This window comes from Neoarius graeffei, chromosome 22, assembly GCF_027579695.1.
Source record: "Neoarius graeffei isolate fNeoGra1 chromosome 22, fNeoGra1.pri, whole genome shotgun sequence".
In the NCBI taxonomy this organism is placed as follows: domain Eukaryota; kingdom Metazoa; phylum Chordata; class Actinopteri; order Siluriformes; family Ariidae; genus Neoarius; species Neoarius graeffei.
The window spans coordinates 19,284,244-19,309,437 of NC_083590.1; the positions used below are offsets into that span (position 1 = coordinate 19,284,244).

A 25,194-nucleotide genomic window follows, 5' to 3' on the forward strand; every position below is an offset into this window, starting at 1 on the left:
TTTAAAATAATTTGTAAATTAAATCTGTACTGAAGTGATCTGTGATTTTTTTATCATTATTATTATTTATTATTTTTTTTTAATTTTGAATTTTTTTGTTTTTACAGTTAAAGGGGTCCAAGTCTGCAAAAAGTCAGTAAACCTCTGCATTATACAACTGACAGTGTAACACTGAGATTTACAGACAGACGAGTTCCACTTCTTACTTTAACTCAAAGTTTCTGTACTGTCTTTTTTAATGTGTACCTACAGGTCTATCTATTGTTGATCAAAGTTTTTGTATTCTTGCTGAATGGAAAAACACTTTGTTGTGTTTGGTTGTGTGTAAGGGGCAGGACGTCTCCTATAGCCCTCGCTGCAAAAGCGCCTGACGCTTCCCTTTTCATCTGGAGATGTCTGAGATAAGAGAGACTGAAGGCTTCAGCATGGCGGCTGGGCTGCTGCTCCTCTGCTGGGTTTGTACTCTGAGAAGTAAGTGTTACATCTTTTCACTTCCCTCCATTTTAAACTCTTTGACCTGCATCAGGGCTTTTGAAATCCATCATGATTAATATAAGAAGATACAGACTTTATTCCCCATCTGGGATTAAATCCTGGCGACTATAACATGAGAAATATGAAACAGACACGATTAAAAATGCCACAAGTTCAAGTCATTTTTTATTCACTATCAAAAATAATCAACAGAACAAAATGTAATTTATGTTGATCAATATGCAATTTATTCACACACATACTCATTTTTTCATTGTTGCTATTTAAAAAAATATATTTTCTCATTTTTTAACATTTTTTAAATTATTTATTGCATAATGGCAGTGCTATTTTTATTAAGCACAATAATTTTTTTAATTTTTATTTTTAAGTCCACTAATTAGAATATAATTCATCAGACATTCAGTAAAAAAACATTTCCTTTATTTTACATTCAATTTTACATGATTTTATATTAGTGTTTATTAGCATTATATATACTACACATTACTGTGCAAAAGTATAGGCACCCGAATATCTTTATACAGATTTCGCCTTGATTATTATTATTATTATTATTATTATTATTGCTATGCAAGTAGAAAAGACTCTTTAAGGGTTACAAATGTATTTCAATTAGTTTTTTTTTAATTAATTAACAATTAATAAAATTAAACCCTGTCCCCTCAAAAAAAAAAAAAAAATTGTGGCTAAAGATCATAACGTTCAAGTAATAGAGCAATTTTCAGAGAAATGTTTTTTAAAAAATAAAATAATTAATTTATAATTGCTCAATAGTTCAAATGCAGGTTGTGATGAGATATTTTATATTTAGGCGACAAATTAAATGCCCGCCTTAATTCTGGCAAATTATGTAATGGAAACACATAACTACTTTTATTTAAATAAATAAATTACTCATTTTGTTGAGGTTTTTTTTTTTTAGTTAATTCCTGCAATTTAAAACATACAAAAAAGAAAAAGGGGTCAATAATGAAAAATCTTAAGATAATATCACAATTCAACTCAACACTTTTCTTTATTTATACTGTTTACTCGTATTTTTAAATACATAGATATATTATAGATAGATATATTAAATATCTGTCTGAAATCTTCTTTACATGATCTCTCTCTCTCTTTTTTTTAACTTTTTTCCAGTAGTCCTAAAACATATAACAATTATTACAATTTTATTGATTTTCCGTAAACTGGATTATACTAAAAGTATAATACACTATTTCACTGATATTTTAGAATATATCGAAAATATATTCCAAGAAAAAATATATATGTTTTCATTTTTTTTACAGTGATTTTAGGTTGTTGTCACACATAATAAGTTCTTGCTGCTCAGCTTATTAAAAATACAAAGATGACCTAAAGAAGCACACTACTGCTCATTTTTAAGTACTAACATTAATATTTTGTCTTAAAATTCTTGAAAACCCCTTTTTTTTCCTTGCAGCATCTCTCTCGGCTGTGGTGACTCAGTCCCCTGAGTTCATTACTGCATCCGTCGGTGACTCTTTCGCAATAACATGCACTCAGGACTTGCCGATTTCATATTGTTACAACTCAGTAACCTTGCATAAAGTGAACCCTAGAACTGGAAAACTGACCGAAGCCAGAAAAAATGAGGAAAAGTTAGAAGATAATAGACGATCATGTACCAGAACAATAACTGATGCCAGAGTTCAAGACTCAGGCATTTATTACTGCATATCTATGCATGACAAAATTATTTTTATCGGATCTGGAACCAGAGTCGTCATTACAGGTGAGTTTGATTTAATGTCATACTAGGACTGTTATCATTTTGTCATTTCCCAGACTTTAAAAAACTCAATCAGGTGTGAAAGTGCACATGATGAGAGTAAAAATTACGATACCAAAATGCCATACACTATATGGCCAAAAGTTTGTAGACGCTTGATCTAGCCATCACATCCCATAACGTCCCATTCCAGATTTATTCCCCCTTCAGTGTTATAATGAGCTCCAGTCTTCTCTTCTCTTCTGAGAAGGCTTTCCACCAGATTTTAGGCCGTGACTGTGGGGATTTGTGATCATTCAGCTCCAGGAGCATTAGTAAGATCAGGTACTGATGTTGTGTAAGGAGTTCCAGTTCATCCCAAAGGTGTTCAGTGGGGTTGAGTTCCGTCAGGGCTCTGTGCAGGACACTTGAGTTCTTCCACTCCGACATTGTCAAACCATGTCTTCATGGAGCTCGCTTTGTGCACAGGAGCATTGTCGTGCTGGAACAGGTTTGGGCCTCTTCGTTAGTGAAGGGAAATTATAAATCTACAGCATATACAATTGTGTGCTTCGAACTTTGTGGTAACAGTTTGAAGAAGAAACACATATGGGTGTGATGGTCAGGTGTCCACATACTTTTGGCCATGTAGTGTATTTCATTTTTTGCTTTGCAATCTGAAAATTCTCTACTGAATTGAATGTTTGACAGTCAAAAAAGTACAGCAGGGTTTCTCACATTGCAACTTAAAAAATATCAAAGGCAATCGGGTAAGACCTGGAAGTCCAACAGGAAAAGAAAAAAGCAAAATACCAAGATGAGATTGATTCCAACAAGAACTTCCAAGTGACTTTTAAAAGTGGTGGTGGATTGTGAAAAGAAATCAATATTATTATTATTATTATTAGCTCATCCAGCCAACAGGTGATGAGTTTATGCCCTCATGTGTTGTCCGTCATCCATCTGTCCAGTGTCGTCCACATTTCACAAAAATCGCTTCGTCTCTCTCAATTCTTCACCAATTTTTATTCTCTTTGGCAGGAAGGTAGGTCTGCCCAGGGGTTCATATAGCTTCTATACAAATTTGCATAATTGCAATTAATAATGAAGATATGGACTAATTAATTAATCCATAACGAGCAGTTTGCACACAAATCACTTCTTCTCCCTCAACTCTTCACCGATTTTGATTGTTTCTCTCATGAAGGTAGGGGGACCTAGGGTGCACATAGCTTTTACCCAGATTTGCTTCATTACAATTATTAATGAAGTTATGGGCTAATTAAGTAAGGCCTTAATGAGCAGTTCAACAAAAAGGTCAATTCCTTGCCATTTTGGATTCTTTCTGCCAAATAGGTCGGTATTCCTAGGGTGGATATCGCTTCAATATATAGCTTGTATATAGTGTATATAGCTTGCAACATTTATTGCGCGAGGAAGGTGGCCCACTTTAGATCGTTCCTTCTAGACTAGACGGGGCCGGAGTGAGCTACGCCGTCATTGACGGTCTCGTTGTACTTTCTATCCGTTTATAGTTACATTTAATGTTCTGAGAAACGAGTTCCTCTTAACACTTAGAGCTATCCCCTTACCCTGATCTGTCGTTTCCTCACCAGGCTCTTTGCCTCTTTTTTCTCTCTTTTGAAGTTAATGAAACAGAAAAAAAATGCAGCTTGTTTCCATTTTGAAGACTTTCCTCGGGTGGAAAACCTACTGAATGTTACAAAGCGCTGATACTGGAGTCTCCTTCCAAAATGTTAAATAAACATCTCGTTACAAAAAAACAAACAAAAAAAAAAAACCCACACACCACATGTACAATTATATATCTTTTTTTATAATCTGTTTAAGTGTAGCATCTATGGTAGAATTCCTGTGATTGACCTGTTACTATAGAAACAAGTGCATTAATATAAATATCATAAAAACAATGATCTGCTATTATCAGCTATCAAAGCTGCTGTGATAGAAAAATAATGAAGCAACACCTTCTGGTCAATCCATGCAGCACTGTGTGTGTGTGTGTGTGTGTGTGTGTTGTAGATAAGAGTCCGTTAAAGCCGTCTATCGTTCTGTACACACCGATGGAGGTGGACACTCCGACTGTTCTCCTGCAGTGTGTGGTGATGAATGCCGTTCCGTCTCAGATCAGGGTTTCGTGGTTAATTGATGAAGACGAGCGCACAGGATGGACAGAATCAGGCTGGACAGGACATGGCGATTCAGCCTCAGAATACACTCGAGCTCAGATCCTGATTCCTGTAGAGGAATGGAGGGAAGCGGCTCATGTCATCGAGTGTGTGGTGACTTATGGAAACGAGAGCATGTCGCAAACTCTGCAGAGACAAAGTAAGCAAACTTTAATGTCTTTAATTATACACTACCGTTCAAAAGTTTGGGGTCACTTTGAAATGTCCTTATTTTTGAAAGAAAAGCACTGTTCTTTTCAATGAAGATCACTTTAAACTAATCAGAAATCCACTCTATACATTGCTAATGTGGTAAATGACTATTCTAGCTGCAAATGTCTGGTTTTTGGTGCAATATCTCCATAGGTGTATAGAGGCCCATTTCCAGCAACTCTCACTCCAGTGTTCTAATGGTACAATGTGTTTGCTCATTGCCTCAGAAGGCTAATGGATGATTAGAAAACCCTTGTACAATCATGTTAGCACAGCTGAAAACAGTTGAGCTCTTTAGAGAAGCTATAAAACTGACCTTCCTTTGAGCAGATTGAGTTTCTGGAGCGTCACATTTGTGGGGTCGATTAAATGCTCAAAATGGCCAGAAAAATGTCTTGACTGTATTTTCTATTCATTTTGCAACTTATGGTGGGAAATAGAAGTGTGACTTTTCATGGAAAACACAAAATTGTCTGGGTGACCCCAAACTTTTGAGCGGTAATGTAAACCTGATTAAGACCGAGTGGAGAATAAAATAATATAGCAAGCATGTTTATTAAGTGCTATTTTGTAATATGTGTCTAACTACATTTCTGTACTCTCTCTCTATGTGTTATATTCATCAGGCGGAAATAATTAGCCATTTGAGTACTGTATTTGGTTAAAAAAAAAAAAATCCAATACACTGCATGCAAAATGCCCACACTGAAACTGAATATATTGTGAATATGTTGTTGGAATAATCCAGAATATAAGTAAAACTTATAATATGTAAAGAATAAAACATTTAGGGGCATGCTGGTATAGAAAATTAATCAATAAAGCAGCATCCCAAAGTTGATTATATTCCAATATATATAACAGCACACCCCAAAAGTGTTTTATGCCTCTTTTGCAACAGAAAAATGCAAATAAAAAATTAATTTTATTTATTAAAGTATAACCTGTGATGACCTGGCGACTTGTCCAGGGTGTACCCCGCCTTTCGCCCGTAGTCAGCTGGGATAGGCTCCAGCTTGCCTGCGACCCTGTAGAACAGGATAAAGCGGCTACAGATAATGGATGGATTAAAGTATAGCACAATGCACTTTTTTAAAAAATCAATTTCTAGTTACATTTGATGTTGTGGAACATCTGTATTAATAAGCTGAGTTCTCTGAATGAAATACGTTCTGTATGCATCTCTCTCTCTCTCTCTCTCTCTCTCTCTCTCAGGCACATGCAAAACAATACTGTAGAGCAAACATGCCTTCAAACATAATGGAATTAAATGTTTCTACATTTAAAAAAAAATACTATAGAATAGTAAAAGCAGTAATAAATGAAACAAAGTCAATATTTGGTGTGCGACGAGTCGACCCTTTGCTTTAAAAAAAAATTAAAAATAGTAGTCTGAGGCCCAGTGAGTGCAGTTTTATGCGGAAATGATCTGTAGGTTTTACTGAACATCTTCCAGAACCAGCCACAGTTCTTCTGGACACTTTGACTGTCACACTCACGTCTTCATTTTGCACCAAAACCCAGCAGCCTTCATTATGTTTTCTTTTTTAACCTGAAAAGTGCTCTCTTACGGAACATGCTGCTTCTTTTACTGACATACAAACATTTTTCTGTCACATTTAATTTTGTGCTGGAAAATGAATGTTTGGGATCTAAAATGTATAATAATAAATAATTTATTATTATACATCATATATATTATCATTATTATCATTATTAATGATAAAAAGAAAATCATACTCTGGCTTCATGATATGAAGTTTATCTTCTCGTGTTGAAAAACTCACATTTTTCATATGAAATACATCGCAGATCTGAGTGACATATTTAAATAATACTGGCGTTGAGTGGTATATCAGATATATTCCATTCAGCTAGCATGATACTGAACGAGTCGAAGACGAGTAGCTGAATCGACACATTCACAAACAAAAAGTCCCTAAATTTATCAAAACAATTCTTCGAATGTTTGGGATCTAAAATGTTTTTGTCCTGATTCGATAATGTAGAAGTCATAAAATAAAAATAGTGTGCCTATGACTTTTGCACTATATATTATATGGACCTGAGTGTTTTACTGGGAAATACGCCACTCGTGTTTTTCATACGAGCTCCATCCGGGACACGGAGAACCAAAACCATGACATAAATCTCTATATGTCAGTTGTGATTAAATCGATGAATTGTTTTGGTAAATTTAGGGACTTTTTGTTTGTGAATGTGTCGATATAATAAAAAGAAAATCACACTCTGGCTTCATGATATGAAGTTTATCTTCTCGTGTTGAAAAACTCGCATTTTTCATACGAAATACATCGCAGAGCTGAGCCGTATTTAAATAATACTACCTGGCATTGAGTGGTGTATCAGATATATTCCATTCAGCTAGCATGATACTGAACGAGTCAAAGACGAGTAGCTGAATGGAATATATCTGATAGACCATGAAAAAAGCTATTATTATTATTATTATTATTATTATTATTATTATTAAGATAAGATATACTTTAATGATCCTTTGCAGGAAATTAGATTGTTACAGCAGCAAAGACACAAACATTTTAACAAATCAGTCCCACATGCACACACAGAGGCCATATTACATAAACACATACATATTACTGACAGGGTCCATATTGCGTAAACAGACATATTGCTAAAAAAGTGCATCGACAATGGGCATAAGAGTGCTGGCAGTATATCTAAGTCTTAAACAATGGCAAAAATTTAACAAACAAACAAACAAACAAACAAACAGAGGGTTTAAAAACTAAAGCTAAGAGTATGTGGATGCACACACATTATTATTATTATTATTATTATTATACATTCCTTTCGGGTATTCAACATGTCTTTCTCTTTCAAAATTCTCTCAACATCTTCCGTATTTAACGAAGCAACCCGGCGGCCATGTTTGTTTACAAATTGTCCCAGTCGCTCGGTAGCGCAGAAGTTTTACGTCTCCGACATGTGATGTCATGTTGTCTTGACAACCATGCAATATCGTAAACCATATTCAACGCTCATTCTCCATTGGGTAGAGTGACGCAATACACGTCGGATAAGCGATATGCTAACAATATTGCATGCTATCGAACCAGATGAATGAAACCCGCCAGAAGGGAATAGAACACGTTTTATTCAACTTCATCTCATCTCATCTCATTATCTCTAGCCGCTTTATCCTGTTCTACAGGGTCGCAGGCAAGCTGGAGCCTATCCCAGCTGACTACGGGCAAAAGGCGGGGTACACCCTGGACAAGTCGCCAGGTCATCACAGGGCTGACACATAGACACAGACAACCATTCACACTCACATTCACACCTACGGTCAATTTAGAGTCACCAGTTAACCTAACCTGCATGTCTTTGGACTGTGGGGGAAACCGGAGCACCCGGAGGAAACCCACACGGACACGGGGAGAACATGCAAACTCCGCACAGAAAGGCCCTCGCCGGCCACGGGGCTCGAACCCGGACCTTCTTGCTGTGAAGCGACAGTGCTAACCACTACACCACCATGCCGCCCAGATAAACTTCATATCTTTGTGTAATCATGTAATATCCTCTCTCTCTCTCTTTCTGTATATATGTATATTTTGATACTAAAATATGCATGCGTGCTCTCTTAAGAAAATCTCTTCAGATGTTTAATCAATATACATTTACAGAACATTATGGAATAAACCCAGTGTCATTAATGTCATTAACAGGACGTCATTCAGACCCTACATGCCTGTGGCTGCTGTACGGGGGCTGCGCTGTCGCCGTTTTCACCATCGTCGTGGCGATCACTGTGGCTCTGTGTTTACGTAAAGGTGAATAAAAATCACACATGATATATTTGAACGATGAGCTACATGCTGGTCCTGCTCCAACACACCTGATTCAACGTGCAGTTTCTTAAAGCACTCATTAATGTTAAAACAGGCCTGAAATTGTATAAGGTTAGCTTGGTTAGCAAGCACCTAGTTTCCAAATGTGTCTGCTTAACTAACAGCAGCTTAGCTTCAAATGAGTCTGGATTTGTATATGCTTAGTTTACCTAGTGTTAAAGTGCATATCACGGGTAAATTCAGGAGCAAGATCAATGTAATTCTCCTGTTTTAGAATAAACTTTGGTCAAATATCTGTCACATTCTGCATTTTGTGCAATTTTTTTACCTTGCGCAATACCAGAAAAATTCAGTTGAAATCAAGCCATTTGAGGCGAATTGGTCCGCCTCTGAAAAAACTTGGCATTTAGATTTCCCGACAAACATTGATTTTCGTGACGTCGCGTGCGGGACGCCTCCCTCTGAATCCTACGTCAGCGCTGGTTTGTTTATAAGAAAACGACCTGGTGGTTTTCTGCAAATTTCTTCAACGTTATCGCGTAATTATTAAAATGGTTAACAGATGTATCGTAGGAGGGTGTAGCAACTCCAATCCTGATGGGATTAGTACTCATCGTTTCCCAAAAGACCGGACAATGAGAGAGAAATGGGAGCGCTTCGTGCGAGGCACCCGGAAAAACTGACTACATGCTACAGACCACAGCATTATTTGCGGTGCTCACTTCACAAGGCCCGACGACTTTGAGAACTATTTGCAGTGGGAAATGGGCTTCGCGAGGCAACTTGATCCAGCGCTCAGGTGACAATTCCATATTTCAATGCAAAATCGCTAGCTGCTAAACTTGGTCTACACAGGCTGTGCACTGAAACCATGCAAGCTCGTGCAGCCTGCTGGCGCTTCCGCACGTGACGTCATGAATCTGGCTCCAGACTCCCTTGGGATTTTTCCAGACGCGTTTTGTTATTTTATTTTTTTCTGCTGTAGACAGATGGCCTTGTGCAAAATTACCCTTCTGGATGAGCGTGTAAAGGGACGTACTTTCATAGAAAAAAAAAAAACGAAATTGGTCCAGGATATGCACTTTAAAATGGGTCTGGACCTCTATGTGCTTAGCTAACAACAACTTAGCTGCTAATGTATCTGGATTTGAACATACTTAGCCTAGCTAACAGCAATTTAACTTCAAAATAGAGGTCTGCGCGAGACAGAATTTTCAGTCCCGCTCCCGCATTGTGCAGTCCCCCTCCAGCCCGCTCCCGCAAAGAATTATGATTTTCAGTCCCGCTCCCGCCCGCGCCTGCCATATTTTGTCCCGCTCCCGCCCGCAAATCCCACATGATGCAGACGTTCGTGTTATTTCTCATGAAAGTTCTTGTCATTGGTTTGGGGAATTAAACATGCTGAGCTTAGCTGAGCTCTCCACTGACCGATCCTTGACCTAGCGCACGTAGCGAGGGTGCGCGTTGCCAGGTAGCATGCGCAGCTGAGGCTTTACAGAGATACCCAACACACCTACCAAAATCTACAGTGGATATTAAGAATATTGCACATTGCACATAGCTTATATGTCACTCCTCACATTTACATTCTAGGAAATACAAGTAGGCCTATAAGAAATTAATATGATTTAAAGACACAGCGTGATGGTGCCCCGCCCCCTACTTTGAGTGGATTTGAGCATAAATATCTACAGCTCACATTCAGGGGACTTTTTAATGGTAAATGCACCTCTTTTTAAAGCAGCACTTACTTCTGAAGCACTGTGAGCTTCTGCTCTTCTGCCATGATCGGAGATCTCAAACATGGAAAAGCAGAAAGGAATCGGAAACGTACGCGAGATTAGACCACATCCGCAAATTTAGGCATCTTAAAATGTTTTTATTAAAGCCAAATAAAATATCCAGCACAAATTATATATGATAGACATAAATTAATAATTTATAAATTTTATTTTAAACACGTTTTTAGTTAGCAGGACTGCAGCTTATCACCTCTCCCGCCTGCTCCCGCATTGTGCACTCCCCCTCCCGCCCGCGCCCGCAATGAGCTTTCAAAATTTGTCCCGCACCGCACTGCTTTGCGTCGGGTCCCGCGGGTCCCGTGGGACTCCCGCGGGAGTGCAGGGCTCTACTTCAAAATCATGCACCTGCACGTGCTTAGCTTCGCTAATAGCAAATTATCTCGAGGAATTATGAAGTGGCAGTGCTGAGATTCTTCTAACTGTAACTGTAGCTAGCTCGAAATTGTTTCTTAGCTAGCTAGATAGCACACATCACATGTATGCTGCTTAAAATTCCAGCACCATTCCTGCTTGTGCTTAGCTTAGCAAACAACAACTTCAAAATAGTTTTGAAGCTGTACAGATTTAGCTAACAATGGCTTAACTTCAAAAACATGTTTGGACATGAACATGCTTAGCTGAACTAATAACTAACATTTAAATTAAAATAGCTTTGAATCGGTACATACTTCACTAAGCTAACAGCAAGTTAGCTTAAAAACTGGTCTGGTTAGCTTAGCTAATAACTTTAAAACAGGTCTGGACCTGCACGTGCTTTGCTAAGAGGGTCTGGATGTGTATTTGTTTAGCTTAAATAACAACATGGAGCCAAGATGGCTCCGAGTCCGTGTGTACTGAGTTTAGCTAACAATAGCTTAGCTTCAGAACAGAACTGGACCTGTATGTTTGGTGTCACAGCTTCCTGTGTGGTCTTTCTAATCACTTCCTGTTCTCCACTCCTGTTTCAGGAAGATTTATTGTCTTATTGTCTGATTAATAGTGCTAGACTTGATAAGTAATTGACTTAATAGTTTAAATCAGGATATGTAATGGAGGCTAACGTCTGTTGATTTCATCACAAGTACTGTATATAACTTTAATCTACTGTATTCTTTTTCCCCCATTTTCTCTCAGAGAAGCGACAAACTTTTCCAGTTAAAAGGTTTGTCTCTCATTCACTTTGCAGCTGAAATAGCTACTGAATATTTAACAGTTATTCCACGAAATCGAGTCGTACACGAGCTGATCGTGGCTATAATCCATGTACGACGAGATTGAGTGGAATAACTGTTTTATTCTCTCCACATTCACTGGATTTTGAGAAACGGAGCACTTTTATTTTTATTTTTTGCAAATTCGATAAATAAAAACTTTATACAAAACGTCCGACAAAATTATTTCCGCTTAGAATGTAAACAAACCGGCGAAATGACAGGAGCAATTTGTGAAAAATCCGATAATAATAATAATAATTCTTGAAATTTTTTAAAAAAGATACGTTCCTACCATCAAATACTTTCAGTCCATATTTTATTGCAGGCGGCACGGTGGTGTAGTGGTTAGCGCTGTCGCCTCACAGCAAGAAGGTCCTGGGTTCGAGCCCCGGGGCCGGCGAGGGCCCTTCTGTGTGGAGTTTGCATGTTCTCCCCGTGTCCGCGTGGGTTTCCTCTGGGTGCTCCGGTTTCCCCCACAGTCCAAAGACATGCAGGTTAGGTTAACTGGTGACTCTAAATTGACCGTAGGTGTGAATGTGAGTGTGAATGGTTCTATGTGTCAGCCCTGTGATGACCTGGCGACTTGTCCAGGGTGTACCCCGCCTTTCGCCCGTAGTCAGCTGGGATAGGCTCCAGCTTGCCTGCTACCCTGTAGAAGGATAAAGCGGCTACAGATAATGAGATGAGATGAGATTTTATTGCTTTTTTTTGTATTTTTGGGGGTTTTGTTTTCGAGTAGAGTTTTTATTTCGTCCTCGGTTGGTTCAGCAACACGCGCCGCCATTTTGTTTTTCTTCTTGAGGGTGTTTTGGCGGTTGGCAAGTCAACTTAAAGGTGCATTCCTGCCACTGACTGGGTTGGAGTGTGGAACAGGAGATATTGGGGGAAAAAACTGCATTATTTTAGCTATTTCTGTTTCTTTTAAATACTTGATAACAAAGTGATATACCGTACCTGACTTGATGTGCTCCGCCATTTTGTTTTTCTCTACTCACGGTATATGAGCTGATATCCTAGTAGTAGAGTAGCCAATCAGAGGGCACGACTGCTCATATTCAGTGAATGTGGATAGAATAAAGTATGATTTGGGGAAAATTACCTTAACATGTTAAACCGTTACAGATGATGTATTGTGTAAGATATAAAACTTAGCAAGTTTTTGAGAATGCTAAACCGTCTTTCGGACCGTATTTCAGGCCTTGTGCAGGCGTCGATACTCAACGTAAACACCAGACTCAGGGTAATAATAATAACTCACAGTGATATTTTGAATATTCTGTGCTTACATGATTGTGTTGAAGTTTACAAAGTCCATGTCCACTCTTTAGGAAAACAGGCCACACTCAGGACGAATCTAGAGAAGCCTTGTCAAGTATCGGTACAGTATCCAACCCTGTATACACCACACTCACATCACACGCTTTTACACTTACTGATGGCTGATTCTCATGTTTTCATTTCCTTGCAGGAAGTCGAATATTCCTGTTTGAACCCTGAGATCTTCAAACAGCAACCAAACGCTCCACCATTAGAATTAGATTAGCAAAAGAAACAATTAGAGCATGTCTGGTATTTTAATCATTTTTATATGCACACAGCACATTCACTTGACTTTTTTATGGTACTGTAATGTCTAAATTATGTTTTTAATTTAAATCCTTCCATCCATGATCTCGACCGCTTATCCGTCAGGGTCATGAGGGAAGCTGGAGCCAATCCCATCTGACTTCGGACGAGAGGTCAATCTATCCCAGGGTTAATGCATAATCGAACAAGCATCACACTCACATTTACACCTCTGGGCAATTTAGAGTAGCCAGGAGACTGAATCCACGTGTATTTGGACTGTTGGAGGAAACCAGAGCACCCTGAGGAAACCCACACAGGCATGAGGAGAACATGAACTGCACACCACATGGCTCAAACCCAGAACCTTCTTGCTGTGAGGCGACAGTGACAGTGATAACCACTGCATCACTGTGTCGCCCTGTTTTCATTTAATTAATAAATTAATTAAAAAATATATTAATCCAGATTTCTGTGCACAACAATTAGTCAATGATTACAGTTATGTTTTATCAGTTTCTAGTTATGTTTAATATAGTGGACGTTCCTGTTATCACTTACATTATAGCAACTGAAAAGGCACAGCTTCACTGGAGGAGAAGAAGAAGCCTTTACTTTTTGTCACATGTACCTCCTCTGTGTTGAACCCATTTGAAGCAGTGAACACACACACACACACACACACACACACACACACACACACACACACACACAGAGCAACAGGCAGCTATGCTACAGCACCCAGGGAGCAGGTGGGGGTTAGGTGCCTTCCTCAAGGGCACTTCAGCAACAATTAGTCTGACCTTAGCAAACACTTTCCTTAACGCTGACAACCTGCATTTTTAGCCATCTAGGGTTATTTCAGATTGCCAGTGCCCTCAGTCTGATTTTATTAAAACTTGCTATGAAAAATATCTATTCAGAAAATGTAAATAGTGCTAATAAGGGGAATAAGGATTGTTGTTGTTGTTGTTGTTGTTGTTATTGTTGTAACCATTTAGTACCTCATGATTATTAACAGTTTGTGGTACTCTGATAAAATCACATACCTCCCCCCCCAAAAAAAAAACATTCTGGCAGTCGGAATAAATATTTTAGATATACAGGGTATTTCAAAAAAATTTGATATAATTTCACAATCTAATCTCATCTCATTATCCGTAGCTGCTTTATCCTGTTCTACAGGGTCGCAGGCAAGCTGGAGCCTATCCCAGCTGACTACGGGCGAAAGGCGGGGTACACCCTGGACAAGTCGCCAGGTCATCACAGGGCTGACACATAGACACAGACAACCATTCACACTCACATTCACACCTACGCTCAATTTAGAGTCACCAGTTAACCTAACCTGCATGTCTTTGGACTGTGGGGGAAACCGGAGCACCCGGAGGAAACCCACGCGGACACGGGGAGAACATGCAAACTCCACACAGAAAGGCCCTCGCCAGCCATGGGGCTCGAACCCAGGACCTTCTTGCTGTGAGGCGACAGCGCTAACCACTACACCACCGTGCCGCCCCACAACCTAATAACTTTGCCAATTCTTGTTCAATTGACCTCAAACTTTAACAGCATGCGTGGAAACAGGTCAGAATTTTATGTTTAATGTTTTTTTTGTTTTAATCTTTTTAGGTATAGAAATGCCATTTACTAGAAAAGAAAAAGCGTTTTGTGTGTCAGAGTGCCGTGTTTCAGGCGGCGCGCATATTGAAAATTTGTGAAATTGTTCATGGAATCCACATACTGTTGAATTTCCCGTTCAAATTTTGAGGAATAATTCTTATATTGCTTAACATTAAGCCTGTTCAGTTTAATTTCCCTTGACTATGTAGTTTCTGGAATATTTACATCTCAAATAATATCACATTTTGTGAAACACCCTGTACTTCCGTTTGTTCACTCACATTTTTCCTGCTGGTCCCAGGAATCAAACTGGGATTCCTTTGACCTTTGAGCCCAAAGCTGCTTTGGTAACCTTCAAGCCATGGCTGCCCCCTTTGTACTACTGACTGGTACAAAGAGATACACAAGAGACTCCTTAAAAAATAGCTCAATAAAAAAGTGAATAAACATGGAGGGAGGGAGGAAGGGAGGGGGGAGTGAGGGAGGAAGGGAGGGAGGAAAGAAGGAAGGGAGGGAAGAAGGAAGGAAGGGAAGGAGGGAGGAAGGAAGGAAGGGCTGCTGACTGGTACAAAGAGATACACAAGAGACTCCTAAAATAGCAAAATAAAAAACTGAATAAACATGGATGGATGGATGGATGGATGGAAGGAAGACAAATTGCAGCTTGTGATGCTACCAAGTAACCACAAAGCTCTGTCCTGAAGACAGTTGGTGAGTGAATCTGGTGGTGAAACTGGAGACTCCTTCCAAAAGAAAAAAAAAGGAACATAAAAATTAAGTGTCTACATGAGTCGCTGTGTAATTGGGTGGCATTACAGAAAATTAATGAACGCCTTCTAACCAATCAGAATTGGTATGTGTTCTCTCTCTCTCTCTCTCTACTGAGCTACACACATCACTCCTGAGACACCACTGATCCTGACGTCTCCTGCTCTCCGGATCTGCCTGATCCACCCTGAAGCCCTACTTCTAGCTGAAGTTCTCATCACTTTGCTCCTTTGGAGGACAGCCCCAAATACAGACAGACTAAAGATGCACTTACAAGATGGCTCTGGACACTTAATACAAACAGTTTTGATCCGATGGCTGAGGACTACAATCATCATGATAACTTTAGTGAACAGTTTTGCACGCAAGTCTCCATCAACTGATGAACAATTTACAACTTCAACAAAACAGACTTCATGCTCAAGCTATAATGAATTTCCTGGTTACACAGTTGCACTTTTTTGACCATACAGTTAGGTCCATAAATATTTGGACAGAGGCAACATTTTTCTAATTTTGGTTCTGTACATTACCACAATGAATTGTGAACAAAACAATTCAGATGCAGTTGAAGTTCAGACTTTCAGCTTTAATTCAGTGGGTTGAACAAAATGATTGCATAAAAATGTGAGGAACTAAAGCATTTTTTAAACACAATCCCTTCATTTCAGGGGCTCAAAAATAATTGGACAAATTAAATAATTGTAAATAAAATGTTCATTTCTAATACTTGGTTGAAAACCCTTTGTTGGCAATGACTGCCTGAAGTCTTGAACTCATGGACATCACCAGACGCTGTGTTTCCTCCTTTTTAATGCTCTGCCAGGCCTTTACTGCAGCAGTTTTCAGTTGCTGTTTGTTTGTGGGCCTTTCTGTCTGAAGTTTAGTCTTTAATAAGTGAAATGCATGCTCAACTGGGTTGAGATCAGGTGACTGACTTGGCCATTCAAGAAAAATTCCACTTCTTTGCTTTAATAAACTCCTGGGTTGCTTTGGCTTTATGTTTTGGGTCATTGTCCATCTGTATTATGAAACACCGACCAATCAGTTTGGCTGGATTTGAGCACACAGTATGTCTCTGAATACCTCAGAATTCATCCGGCTGCTTCTGTCCCGTGTCACATCATCAATAAACACTAGTGACCCAGTGCCACTGGCAGCCATGCATGCCCAAGCCATCACACTGCCTCCGCCGTGTTTTACAGATGATGTGGTATGCTTTGGATCATGAGCTGTACCACGCCTTCGCCATACTTTTTTCTTTCCATCATTCTGGTAGAGGTTGATCTTGGTTTCATCTGTCCAAAGAATGTTCTTCCAGAACTGTGCTGGCTTTTATAGATGTTTTTTAGCAAAGTCCAATCTAGCCTTTTTATTCTTGAGGCTTATGAGTGGCTTGCACCGTGCAGTGAACCCTCTGTATTTACTTTCATGCAGTCTTCTCTTTATGGTAGATTTGGATATTGATACGCCTACCTCCTGGAGAGTGTTGTTCACTTGGTTGGCTGTTGTGAAGGGGTTTCTCTTCACCATAGAAATTATTCTGCGATCATCCACTATTGTCTTCTGTGGGCATCCAGGTCTTTTTGCATTGATGAGTTCACCAGTGCTTTCTTTCTTTCTCAGGATGTACCAAACTGTAGATTTTGCCACTCCTAATATTGTAGCAATTTCTCGGATGGGTTTTTTCTGTTTTCACAGCTTAAGGATGGCTTGTTTCACCTGCATGGAGAGCTCCTTTGACCGCATGTTTTCTTCACAGCAAAATCTTCCAAATGCAAGCACCACACCTCAAATCAACTCCAGGCCTTTTATCTGCTTAATTGAGAATGACATAACGAAGGAATTGCCCACCCCTGCCCATGAAATAGCCTTTGAGTCAATTGTCCAATTACTTTTGGTCCCTTTAAAAACAGGGTGGCACATGTTAAGGAGCTGAAACTCCTAAACCCTTCATCCAATTTTAATGTGGATACCCTCAAATGAAAGCTGAAAGTCTGGACTTTATGTCCATGTCCATTATATAACTATAACTTGAATATGTTTCAGTAAACAGGTAAAAAAACAAAATTTGTCCATATGGACCTAACTGTATAAGGCACTTATAGAAGCGAGTTATTTATAATCATGCTGTTATCGCCCAGATGAGGATGGGTTCCCTTTTGAGTCTGGTTCCTCGGTAGGTTTCTTCCTCATGTCGTCTGAGGGACTTTTTCCTCACCAAAGTCTCTTCAAGATTACTCACTAGGGATCAATTCATGTTAAAATGTCTATTTTTCCGTAGAGCTGCTTTGCGACAGTGTCTATTGATAAAGGCACTATACAAATAAATTGTGTAAACATGATGATTGTGTAAACATGAAGGAAGGAAAGTGGGCGCAACTTGTTCCCTCTGGCTGTGTAGAAAGCACCTTAGGTGCATGAGGACTGGTAGTTTGTGTGTACAGTATAAGTGGAGTTATAGTTATAGGAACATAATCAACTTCAGGGTGGTAACAGTGACTCGGTTTCCTGTTGGGCTTCATCACACCACCCAGTTATTTTCCACGTCCTGAAGTGCTGCATTTTGAACCATTAAAGCGCTCTTCGTTTGTCCCTCTAGGGGAAAGTTCTATGTAGAACTCGACAATAGAGTGTTTCCTTATCAGAAAAGGTTCAGAGTAAAAAAAAAAAGAAATGCCAAATCCATGGGAACACACACACACACACACACACACACTATTAATATGTTTTAATGTGCTTTGCTGATGTATATTTTCTTGTAGCTGTTGCAATTATTTGATATAACTTGACCCAGAGTCTGTTTTACATATAAAACTCTTAATTTGGTCATAAATGGTACAGTAAATACACTACACCACTGAGCGCTCATAATAATGACCAGAGAGTTTTGGCAAGAGCATAGTGAGAGCAGCAGTGAGGAAAACCAGGAAACAGGAAACAGGAAGACACCAGGAAACTTCTGTGACCAGGAAGGTTTTCTACAGGTTTAGGAGTTATGACTCTTTACATGATGCATTATTAAAGCTAGCCTGCCTTTCAGATTTTTCATGTGTAGGTCATAAAAAGAATTTTCCCCGACACCCAGTTATTTTTGTTTAGTGGACCGAAAGCTACTGAATTCGAATCACAGACTTCCAGTTTTATTAGGTTTTTTTTAAAAATAGCACAATTAATGAATTTATCTCCACGTGGCTCTAAATTCTCCGCTATTTTTTCCTGCTTCACCATGACCCAATACAAGATACTACATCATGCATGACGTGGTGGGCTTTCTCCGTTCGCGCAAGGCATTGTGGGATACAAATTTGAAACACGAGAGGAAAATGGAGGATGTGAGTGTGCGAATGAAACGTGAAAGACCGACTACAGTAACGGAAAGAAAGCGAGAAGAAAAAACGTTATGTTATAGGTAAAGGAAAGGAAACACAGGACCAAACTAATAAATATCGGTGCTCAGCGAGCACCTCGGTGTGATCAACTGTTCGTTTAGGGACAGAATGATGGAACTGTCAGTGCACGCTCAAAGGGAAACCTGCACATGCACGCATACAAACACGGACTTCCTCTGTCTGCTTGACTGCACGAAACCAGCGATTTCAGGCACAATATTTGCTTTAATCGCCTCAAATTAAATAACTTCCCAGCCGCAGAATGGCCTGATTTTTTTTTTTAGATATTACCGATTTTATGAAATTGAAAGGCCGTCTAGCTTTAATGTGTATTTGTGTCATTTCTAATCTGCCTTACTGACTTTCTTACGGTTATGCAAGTAAATAGAAATGCAAATCAACTAAATTAAATTAATGAATCAAATAAATTAAAGGCCCTGTGATGACCTGGCGACTTGTGCAGGGTGTACCCCGCCTTTCGCCCGTAGTCAGCTGGGATAGGCTCCAGCTTGCCTGCGACCCTGTGGAACAGGATAAAACGGCTAGAGATAATGAGATGAGATGAGAAATAAATTAAAGAAAGAAGAGTAAAACAAATCAACAGGAGGTATTAAATGTGAGCAGGAATGTTGAGGTGTAGATAAACACTGACACCTACAGGATGGAAAGGGTGCAGGATCATCTCAGTTCAGCTGGTCAAGCTGTCAAGGTAGATAGTTTGTTTTTGGGGCCATAACTAGGATCAAGATTTATACAAAATGAACATTCATTTGTGGGAAAAATGTTATATATAGAAATGAACAAGAAAATGTTCATGTAAACATTTCTAGTGTCTACATTTTAGCTTAAATGGTTAACTATAGTTTAACCAGATGAGCGGCAGCTTTTTTTTTTTCTCTGCAAACGCTTGGTGGTGACTCGGACACTGTATATACATGTAAAAAAATATAAATTAGACCTTCAGAAACTGAAGTCTGGATCTCTGTGTCCTCACAGCTAGTTACATCAATGATCACAATACATCCTAGTCATGCAGAGCAGGGGTTCTCGACCTTTTCTACTTTAAGGCCCACCTATTCATACTTGTAACGAGTCGGGGCTCATTAAAAAAGATCCCCAGTTAGTTTTGGCTCATCTATTCTATTAGAATCTAATAATCTATTGTAAAGTGTATTAATGGGATGTGATATCACTCCCTGTTACAGATTGGAGCCCAGGAATTAAATAAATGCAATAAAAGCAAACTGTTTAATTGTAGGTATTGTATTTAAAACTGTATGAATGTGCCAGAAGTGAACATAAAACCATGCAGGACATTCTCAGTCAAAAGGGATTAATGATCCAAAAGTGGAGTCTGGTCCATTAACACAAGAACTTATTGCCATGTTTGTGTGTTCAGCAAACAAGCAAGTTATTAAAACCAATAACTGGATATCGAACCCACTCAATGGGATAGACCCTTACATGCTAACAAAGAAGGATTTTTCCTATAAGTTGGAAAATTATCCATCCGTTGAGTTCCCCGACATCTCAAACTACCTGGTGCTGCAGACATCGTTCTACACGCACACACAGATGAGAACCTGGAAGAGCATGGAGATGTACAACTTTTTATATGCGGCTGGGTTAAAGATCTGGGGATCAGGACACTACAAGATAGACGGCGGTAGACGGATCTAAGTGCAGAAAGAGTGTTTATTAGCAGGCGTCATATTTACAAAAGCAAAACAGAAAGCAGAATCATAAAGCAGAGTATTTAAACAGTGTTATAAACACAGCTAGAAACAAACATGACAGTGATGATAATAATAATACTTTGCAAAGTCTCTGTGAAAACAGCGTCCTTATCTGCATGTCCTGATTGCACTCAAATCAGCATCAGGTGTGTCCCATAATGACTGGGATCCGAGCACGTGCACAACGTGCTCCGTGAGCAAGCGCGGCTGCACAAGCTGCGCCAAACTCAAGTGTGCAAAGGCATGACAGTCAAGTGTTCGCGTACTGTGTGACCACAACTTTTAGCTCATGTGTATATGGCTGCCAAAATGCCTCATTATCATCGATAACTTATCACAAATCATCGCGAGCTGTAGTGTGACCGTAGCTTAATGTAGGGTGACCAGATTTCCTGAGTCTAAAACCGGACACTTTGCGCGTGACCGTGATACTCGTGCACGCACACGCGTTTTGATGTAAACATGCGCCGGCTCAAACCATGGCTCAGACAGGTGCTTTTATCATTTTGTAGAAGCTCACGTTTATCAACATTTCGGAGAATAATCAAGTATTTTCTTGTTATCTACATGTACTTCTATCACAGTTCAGTTAAAGTAAGAAAATCAGACAACAGATGTGAGGACAGGGGATAGGCCAATAGCCTAAATTTCAACTGATTTATTTCACCTTTGTGAAAACACCAAGAAAATGCATTGCTTGCATATTAACATCAACATTTTATGCAATTAACTTTTTTTTAAAACAATAGGCTATGCATTGTAACAGCAACGAGTGCATGAGCCTAATCGTTGTCACCTCCGAACCTTTACCCAAAATGCCTCTGTTTAATCTTAACCAGTGTCGGCTATTAACTATTTTGAAAACGTGAACCCTGAGTTGACAACAGCATCAAACAAGTCAAGACAATCTGTGATACAGATTAAAGACAGATGAAACCGATGAAAGACAACAAAAAATGTTTCAGAAACACAGCCACCCAACTCACCCACCCTAAAGAAGATGCCATTTTATTGCATATATTTACATGATGAGTGAATTTGCTCCAGTAGCGCTTTATTGCCCGAGAGCCTGCTGTGAAACTGCGAGCAAGTATCGTCGAAATTGGCCCGGGGTGATGAGCAAGGCTTCGACAGTAGGCACGGTCATGCGATTCCTCTCATCAGTCCAGGTGTTGCTCATGAGTGAACATATTCGCTCAACTGGAGCACTGGTGCCAGGTAGGCAAGCTGGCAAAGCTGGCTGACATTGCTATAAGGAATCTCCCTACTCTTGAAGCACGCGAACATCTCCGCCCAGCGCTCATCCGTTTGGCATTGCCGTGCAGTAGTTGACAGCTGCTAGTGCAAAAAAAGTTATAACGCGGCCGCTATATTGCAACACTGTACAAATAGATACATTATAAGGTTGACTGCACACATGCTCATTGATGCTGAATTGCTAGAAGCTTTATTGATATCTCGTTGGCTATGTATGATCGCTGTAACTGGGACAGTTTGTTAGTGTTTGGTGTAAACTGGGACATTTCAGTGTCCCGACGGACCTTTGTCGGGACTGGGGACACGCTACTCAAAATCGGGACTGTCCCGGTTAAATCGGGACGTCTGGTCACGTTAGCTTAATGAGGCAGATGTGATGTCGGATGCAACCCAGCAATTGTACCCAACTACTGTATGTGTAAAAATTAGCTTCAACTTGAAAAAAAAAAATCAGGGCCCACTAGATGGCGCTTCGCAGCCCAGTGGTTGAGTAACACTGATGTAGAGTTTTCCAAACGGAGTTGAGACAGTGCACACGATTCTTCTCTTCCAGCTACAAGTCAGTGTTCAATGTTAATGATGGCTTGGTGAAGATTTACTGAAAGTCAAAATGTGGACTCAAACCCAGACTGACTCCGTCATGATTGATAAATCTGTCCTGATTGAAAACGGTGCACCAAATGAGAAAGCAAGCGAGTGGGTTCCTGTCGTTCCGGCACCATGCCGACTGACTGTGTGTAATGTGTGAAATTTGCCATGAGCCAACAATTTCACCACAAGTTTCAACAAGCTGCAGAACTGACACAGGAAAAAAATATGGATGGGAAAAACAAACACCCCGTTTTGATGAACTGCTCGGAATTAAAGCTGGAACTTGTGCAGCTTAGTAAGGAAGAAGAGTACAGACATGCAGAGATGACATGGTGGTTATTTTTTAATATGTCCAAAAATTAATTATTAAAACCACGAGCTACGTTTCTGGACATCTACTTTGGAGTTACAAAGTACTTAACTTGTGGCAACTGTTTTGGAATGACGCATAAACACACACGGGAATTGCTGGTGTTGTGTCACGGATATATCGTTAGCCAACTTCACCTTCCCTTTAGCAAATAAGAAATATGAGAAATTTGCCTGTATTTGAAATATTTTCACAGGGTTTGAGTAATGATTTCAGCCCCAAAAGCTGCTTACAATGTGTGAGAATGCCCAAAAACCTCCCTGAATTAATTTCAATTTTAAAATTTAATATTTAAATTTTTTTAAAATACCTTCGTACAGAACATTAAGCAATTCAGTAATTCTAATAACTAGCTCGTTTATGTAAAAATGAAAATATATATATATATTTATTTTTTCGTGGTCCAGTTTCCATCAAATCCTGCGCTCTGATTGGCTGGCGAGCGGGTCCGTGTCCTATGATACAGACCCCGGTTATGGACCCCGGATATGGACCTCTGGCAACTCACTTGTTCACAGCAACAACAAACATAGTAGCAATTTTTGTCAACATTTATTTTCGCATTTCTCAGGAGAATAGCATTAATTTTACAGCATGGATAGCGATAACGACAGTGTTCACAGCGAAAGCGAGTTTTACTACCCTGAGGAAGACGAAATAAAAGAAAACATTTCAGGAGAAAGATAAAAACCTGTAACGCCAAGCAAAAACATGTCTGAATCCTGAATGACTCCTATTTGTATAAATAGGGGACTACATAGGCGGCAAAATGTAGTTTTTTTCCTGCCATGGAAGTGCACTTGCATACCGAGGAGGAAGCCATTTGCATTACAGCCGTGAATGAGGATTCAAAATGGCGGCTCGGCTCGGTTTCCCCTTTCGGGCGCTCTTGTTTTCTGTTAGAATTTGGTAAAGAAAAAAATAAATATATTATTTACCAGCCTAAGGTCGGTCCGTATGGTGAAATACCGTGACCTCGGCCTTGAATACTGACCTCGGCCCAGAGGGCCTCGCTCAGTACTTTCAAGACCTCGGTCACGGTATTTCACCGTATGGACCTCCCAGCTGGTAAAGAACATATATATATATATGTTTGTCATATTTACTAAACCGTCATTATTTTCAGTGTATCGGCCATTTTTAAACCATGCCCATTATGCATATCAGCTTCAGCCTATTAGCTGGAGCGCCGGGCACATACAAACAAACTGATGAATATTTATACACACAGGTTGCATTGCATTGGTGCATGAATTGTGAGATTGCATGACACATTAGCAGTCACAATACCTCTGAGAACTTTAGTGGGAAAAAAGTCCCTTTAAGGCCGTAAAACATTTAAAATAAATAGAATGTTTTTTTTTTTTTCATGGCACTCCAGCCTGGCTGGCCCTGTGCAGGCTGAGGGCGAGGCTCCCAGGCAACACCCTTGTTTGACGTAACTGAAAAGCCATCCAGAGCCTCTCTATAATCACAAAGCTTAGTTCTAGCTGCCTGTTATGCTAGTCTAAGTACTTTTGTCTTGTCAAAATGAAGTAGGAGGAAGTTACTCAGTATTTAGTGTCTAATGCTCTTGACACATTTCTCAACTTTGTTGAGCCGGTATTGTCATATACAGTGGTGCTTGAAAGTTTGTGAACCCTTTAGAATTTTCTATATTTCTGCATAAATATGACGTAAAACATCATCAGATTTTCACACAAGTCCTAAAAGTAGTTAAAGAGAACCCAGTTAAACAAATGAGACAAAAATATTATACTTGGTCATTTATTTATTGAGGAAAACGATCCAATATTGCATATCTGTGAGTGGCAAAAGTATGTGAACCTTTGCTTTCGGTATCTGGTGTGACCCCCTTGTGCAGCAATAACTGCAACTAAACATTTCCGGTAACTGTTGATCAGTCCTGCACACCGGCTTGAAGGAATTTCAGCCCATTCGTCTGTACAGAACAGCTTCAACTCTGGGATGTTGGTGGGTTTCCTCACATGAGCTACTCGCTTCAGGTCCTTCCACAACATTTCCATTAGATGAAGGGCAGGACTTTGACTTGGCCATTCCAAAACATTAACTTTATTCTTCTTTAACCATTCTTTGGTAGAACGACTTGTGTGCTTAGGGTCGTTGTCTTGCTGCATGACCCACCTTCTCTTGAGATTCAGTTCATGGACAGATGTCCTGACATTTTCCTTTAGAATTTGCTGGTATAATTCAGAATTCATTGTTCCACCAATGATGGCAAGACGTTCTGGCCCAGATACAGCAAAACAGGCCCAAACCATGATACTACCACCACCATGTTTCACAGATGGGATAAGGTTCTTATGCTGGAATGCAGTGTTTTCCTTTCTCCAAACATAATGCTTCTCATTTAAACCAAAAAGTTCTATTTTGGTCTCATCCATCCACAAAACATTTTTCCAATAGC

At 39.5% G+C, this 25,194-nt stretch overlaps 1 protein-coding gene across 2 annotated transcripts; it reads left to right on the top strand.

The window, feature by feature from the left end:
- Positions 1-254: 254 nt before the first annotated feature.
- Positions 255-13,498, top strand: LOC132870739 (immunoglobulin lambda-1 light chain-like). 2 transcript variants are annotated; one of them, XM_060904564.1, is made up of 8 exons: positions 256-471; positions 1,943-2,254; positions 4,274-4,579; positions 8,346-8,450; positions 11,384-11,411; positions 12,660-12,703; positions 12,792-12,841; positions 12,932-13,498. In XM_060904564.1, the coding sequence occupies exons 1-8, from the start codon at positions 393-395 to the stop codon at positions 13,004-13,006; spliced, it is 999 nt and encodes a 332-aa protein (XP_060760547.1). In that variant the 5' UTR covers positions 256-392; the 3' UTR covers positions 13,007-13,498. The 2 variants fall into 2 exon arrangements, with proteins under 2 accessions (XP_060760546.1, XP_060760547.1); XM_060904563.1 differs by having other exon boundaries at positions 255-471; positions 12,792-13,498.
- The last annotated feature ends 11,696 nt before the right edge of the window (positions 13,499-25,194 follow it).

Bases quoted from the DNA above. Each gene is read 5' to 3' on its own strand.
- LOC132870739 (XM_060904563.1), top strand. From the start codon at position 393: ATGTCTGAGATAAGAGAGACTGAAGGCTTCAGCATGGCGGCTGGGCTG. The intron at 4,580-8,345 runs GTAAGCAAACTT...TGTCATTAACAG, and splicing joins GCAAACTCTGCAGAGACAAA to GACGTCATTCAGACCCTACA. The intron at 11,412-12,659 runs GTTTGTCTCTCA...ACCGTATTTCAG, and splicing joins CAAACTTTTCCAGTTAAAAG to GCCTTGTGCAGGCGTCGATA.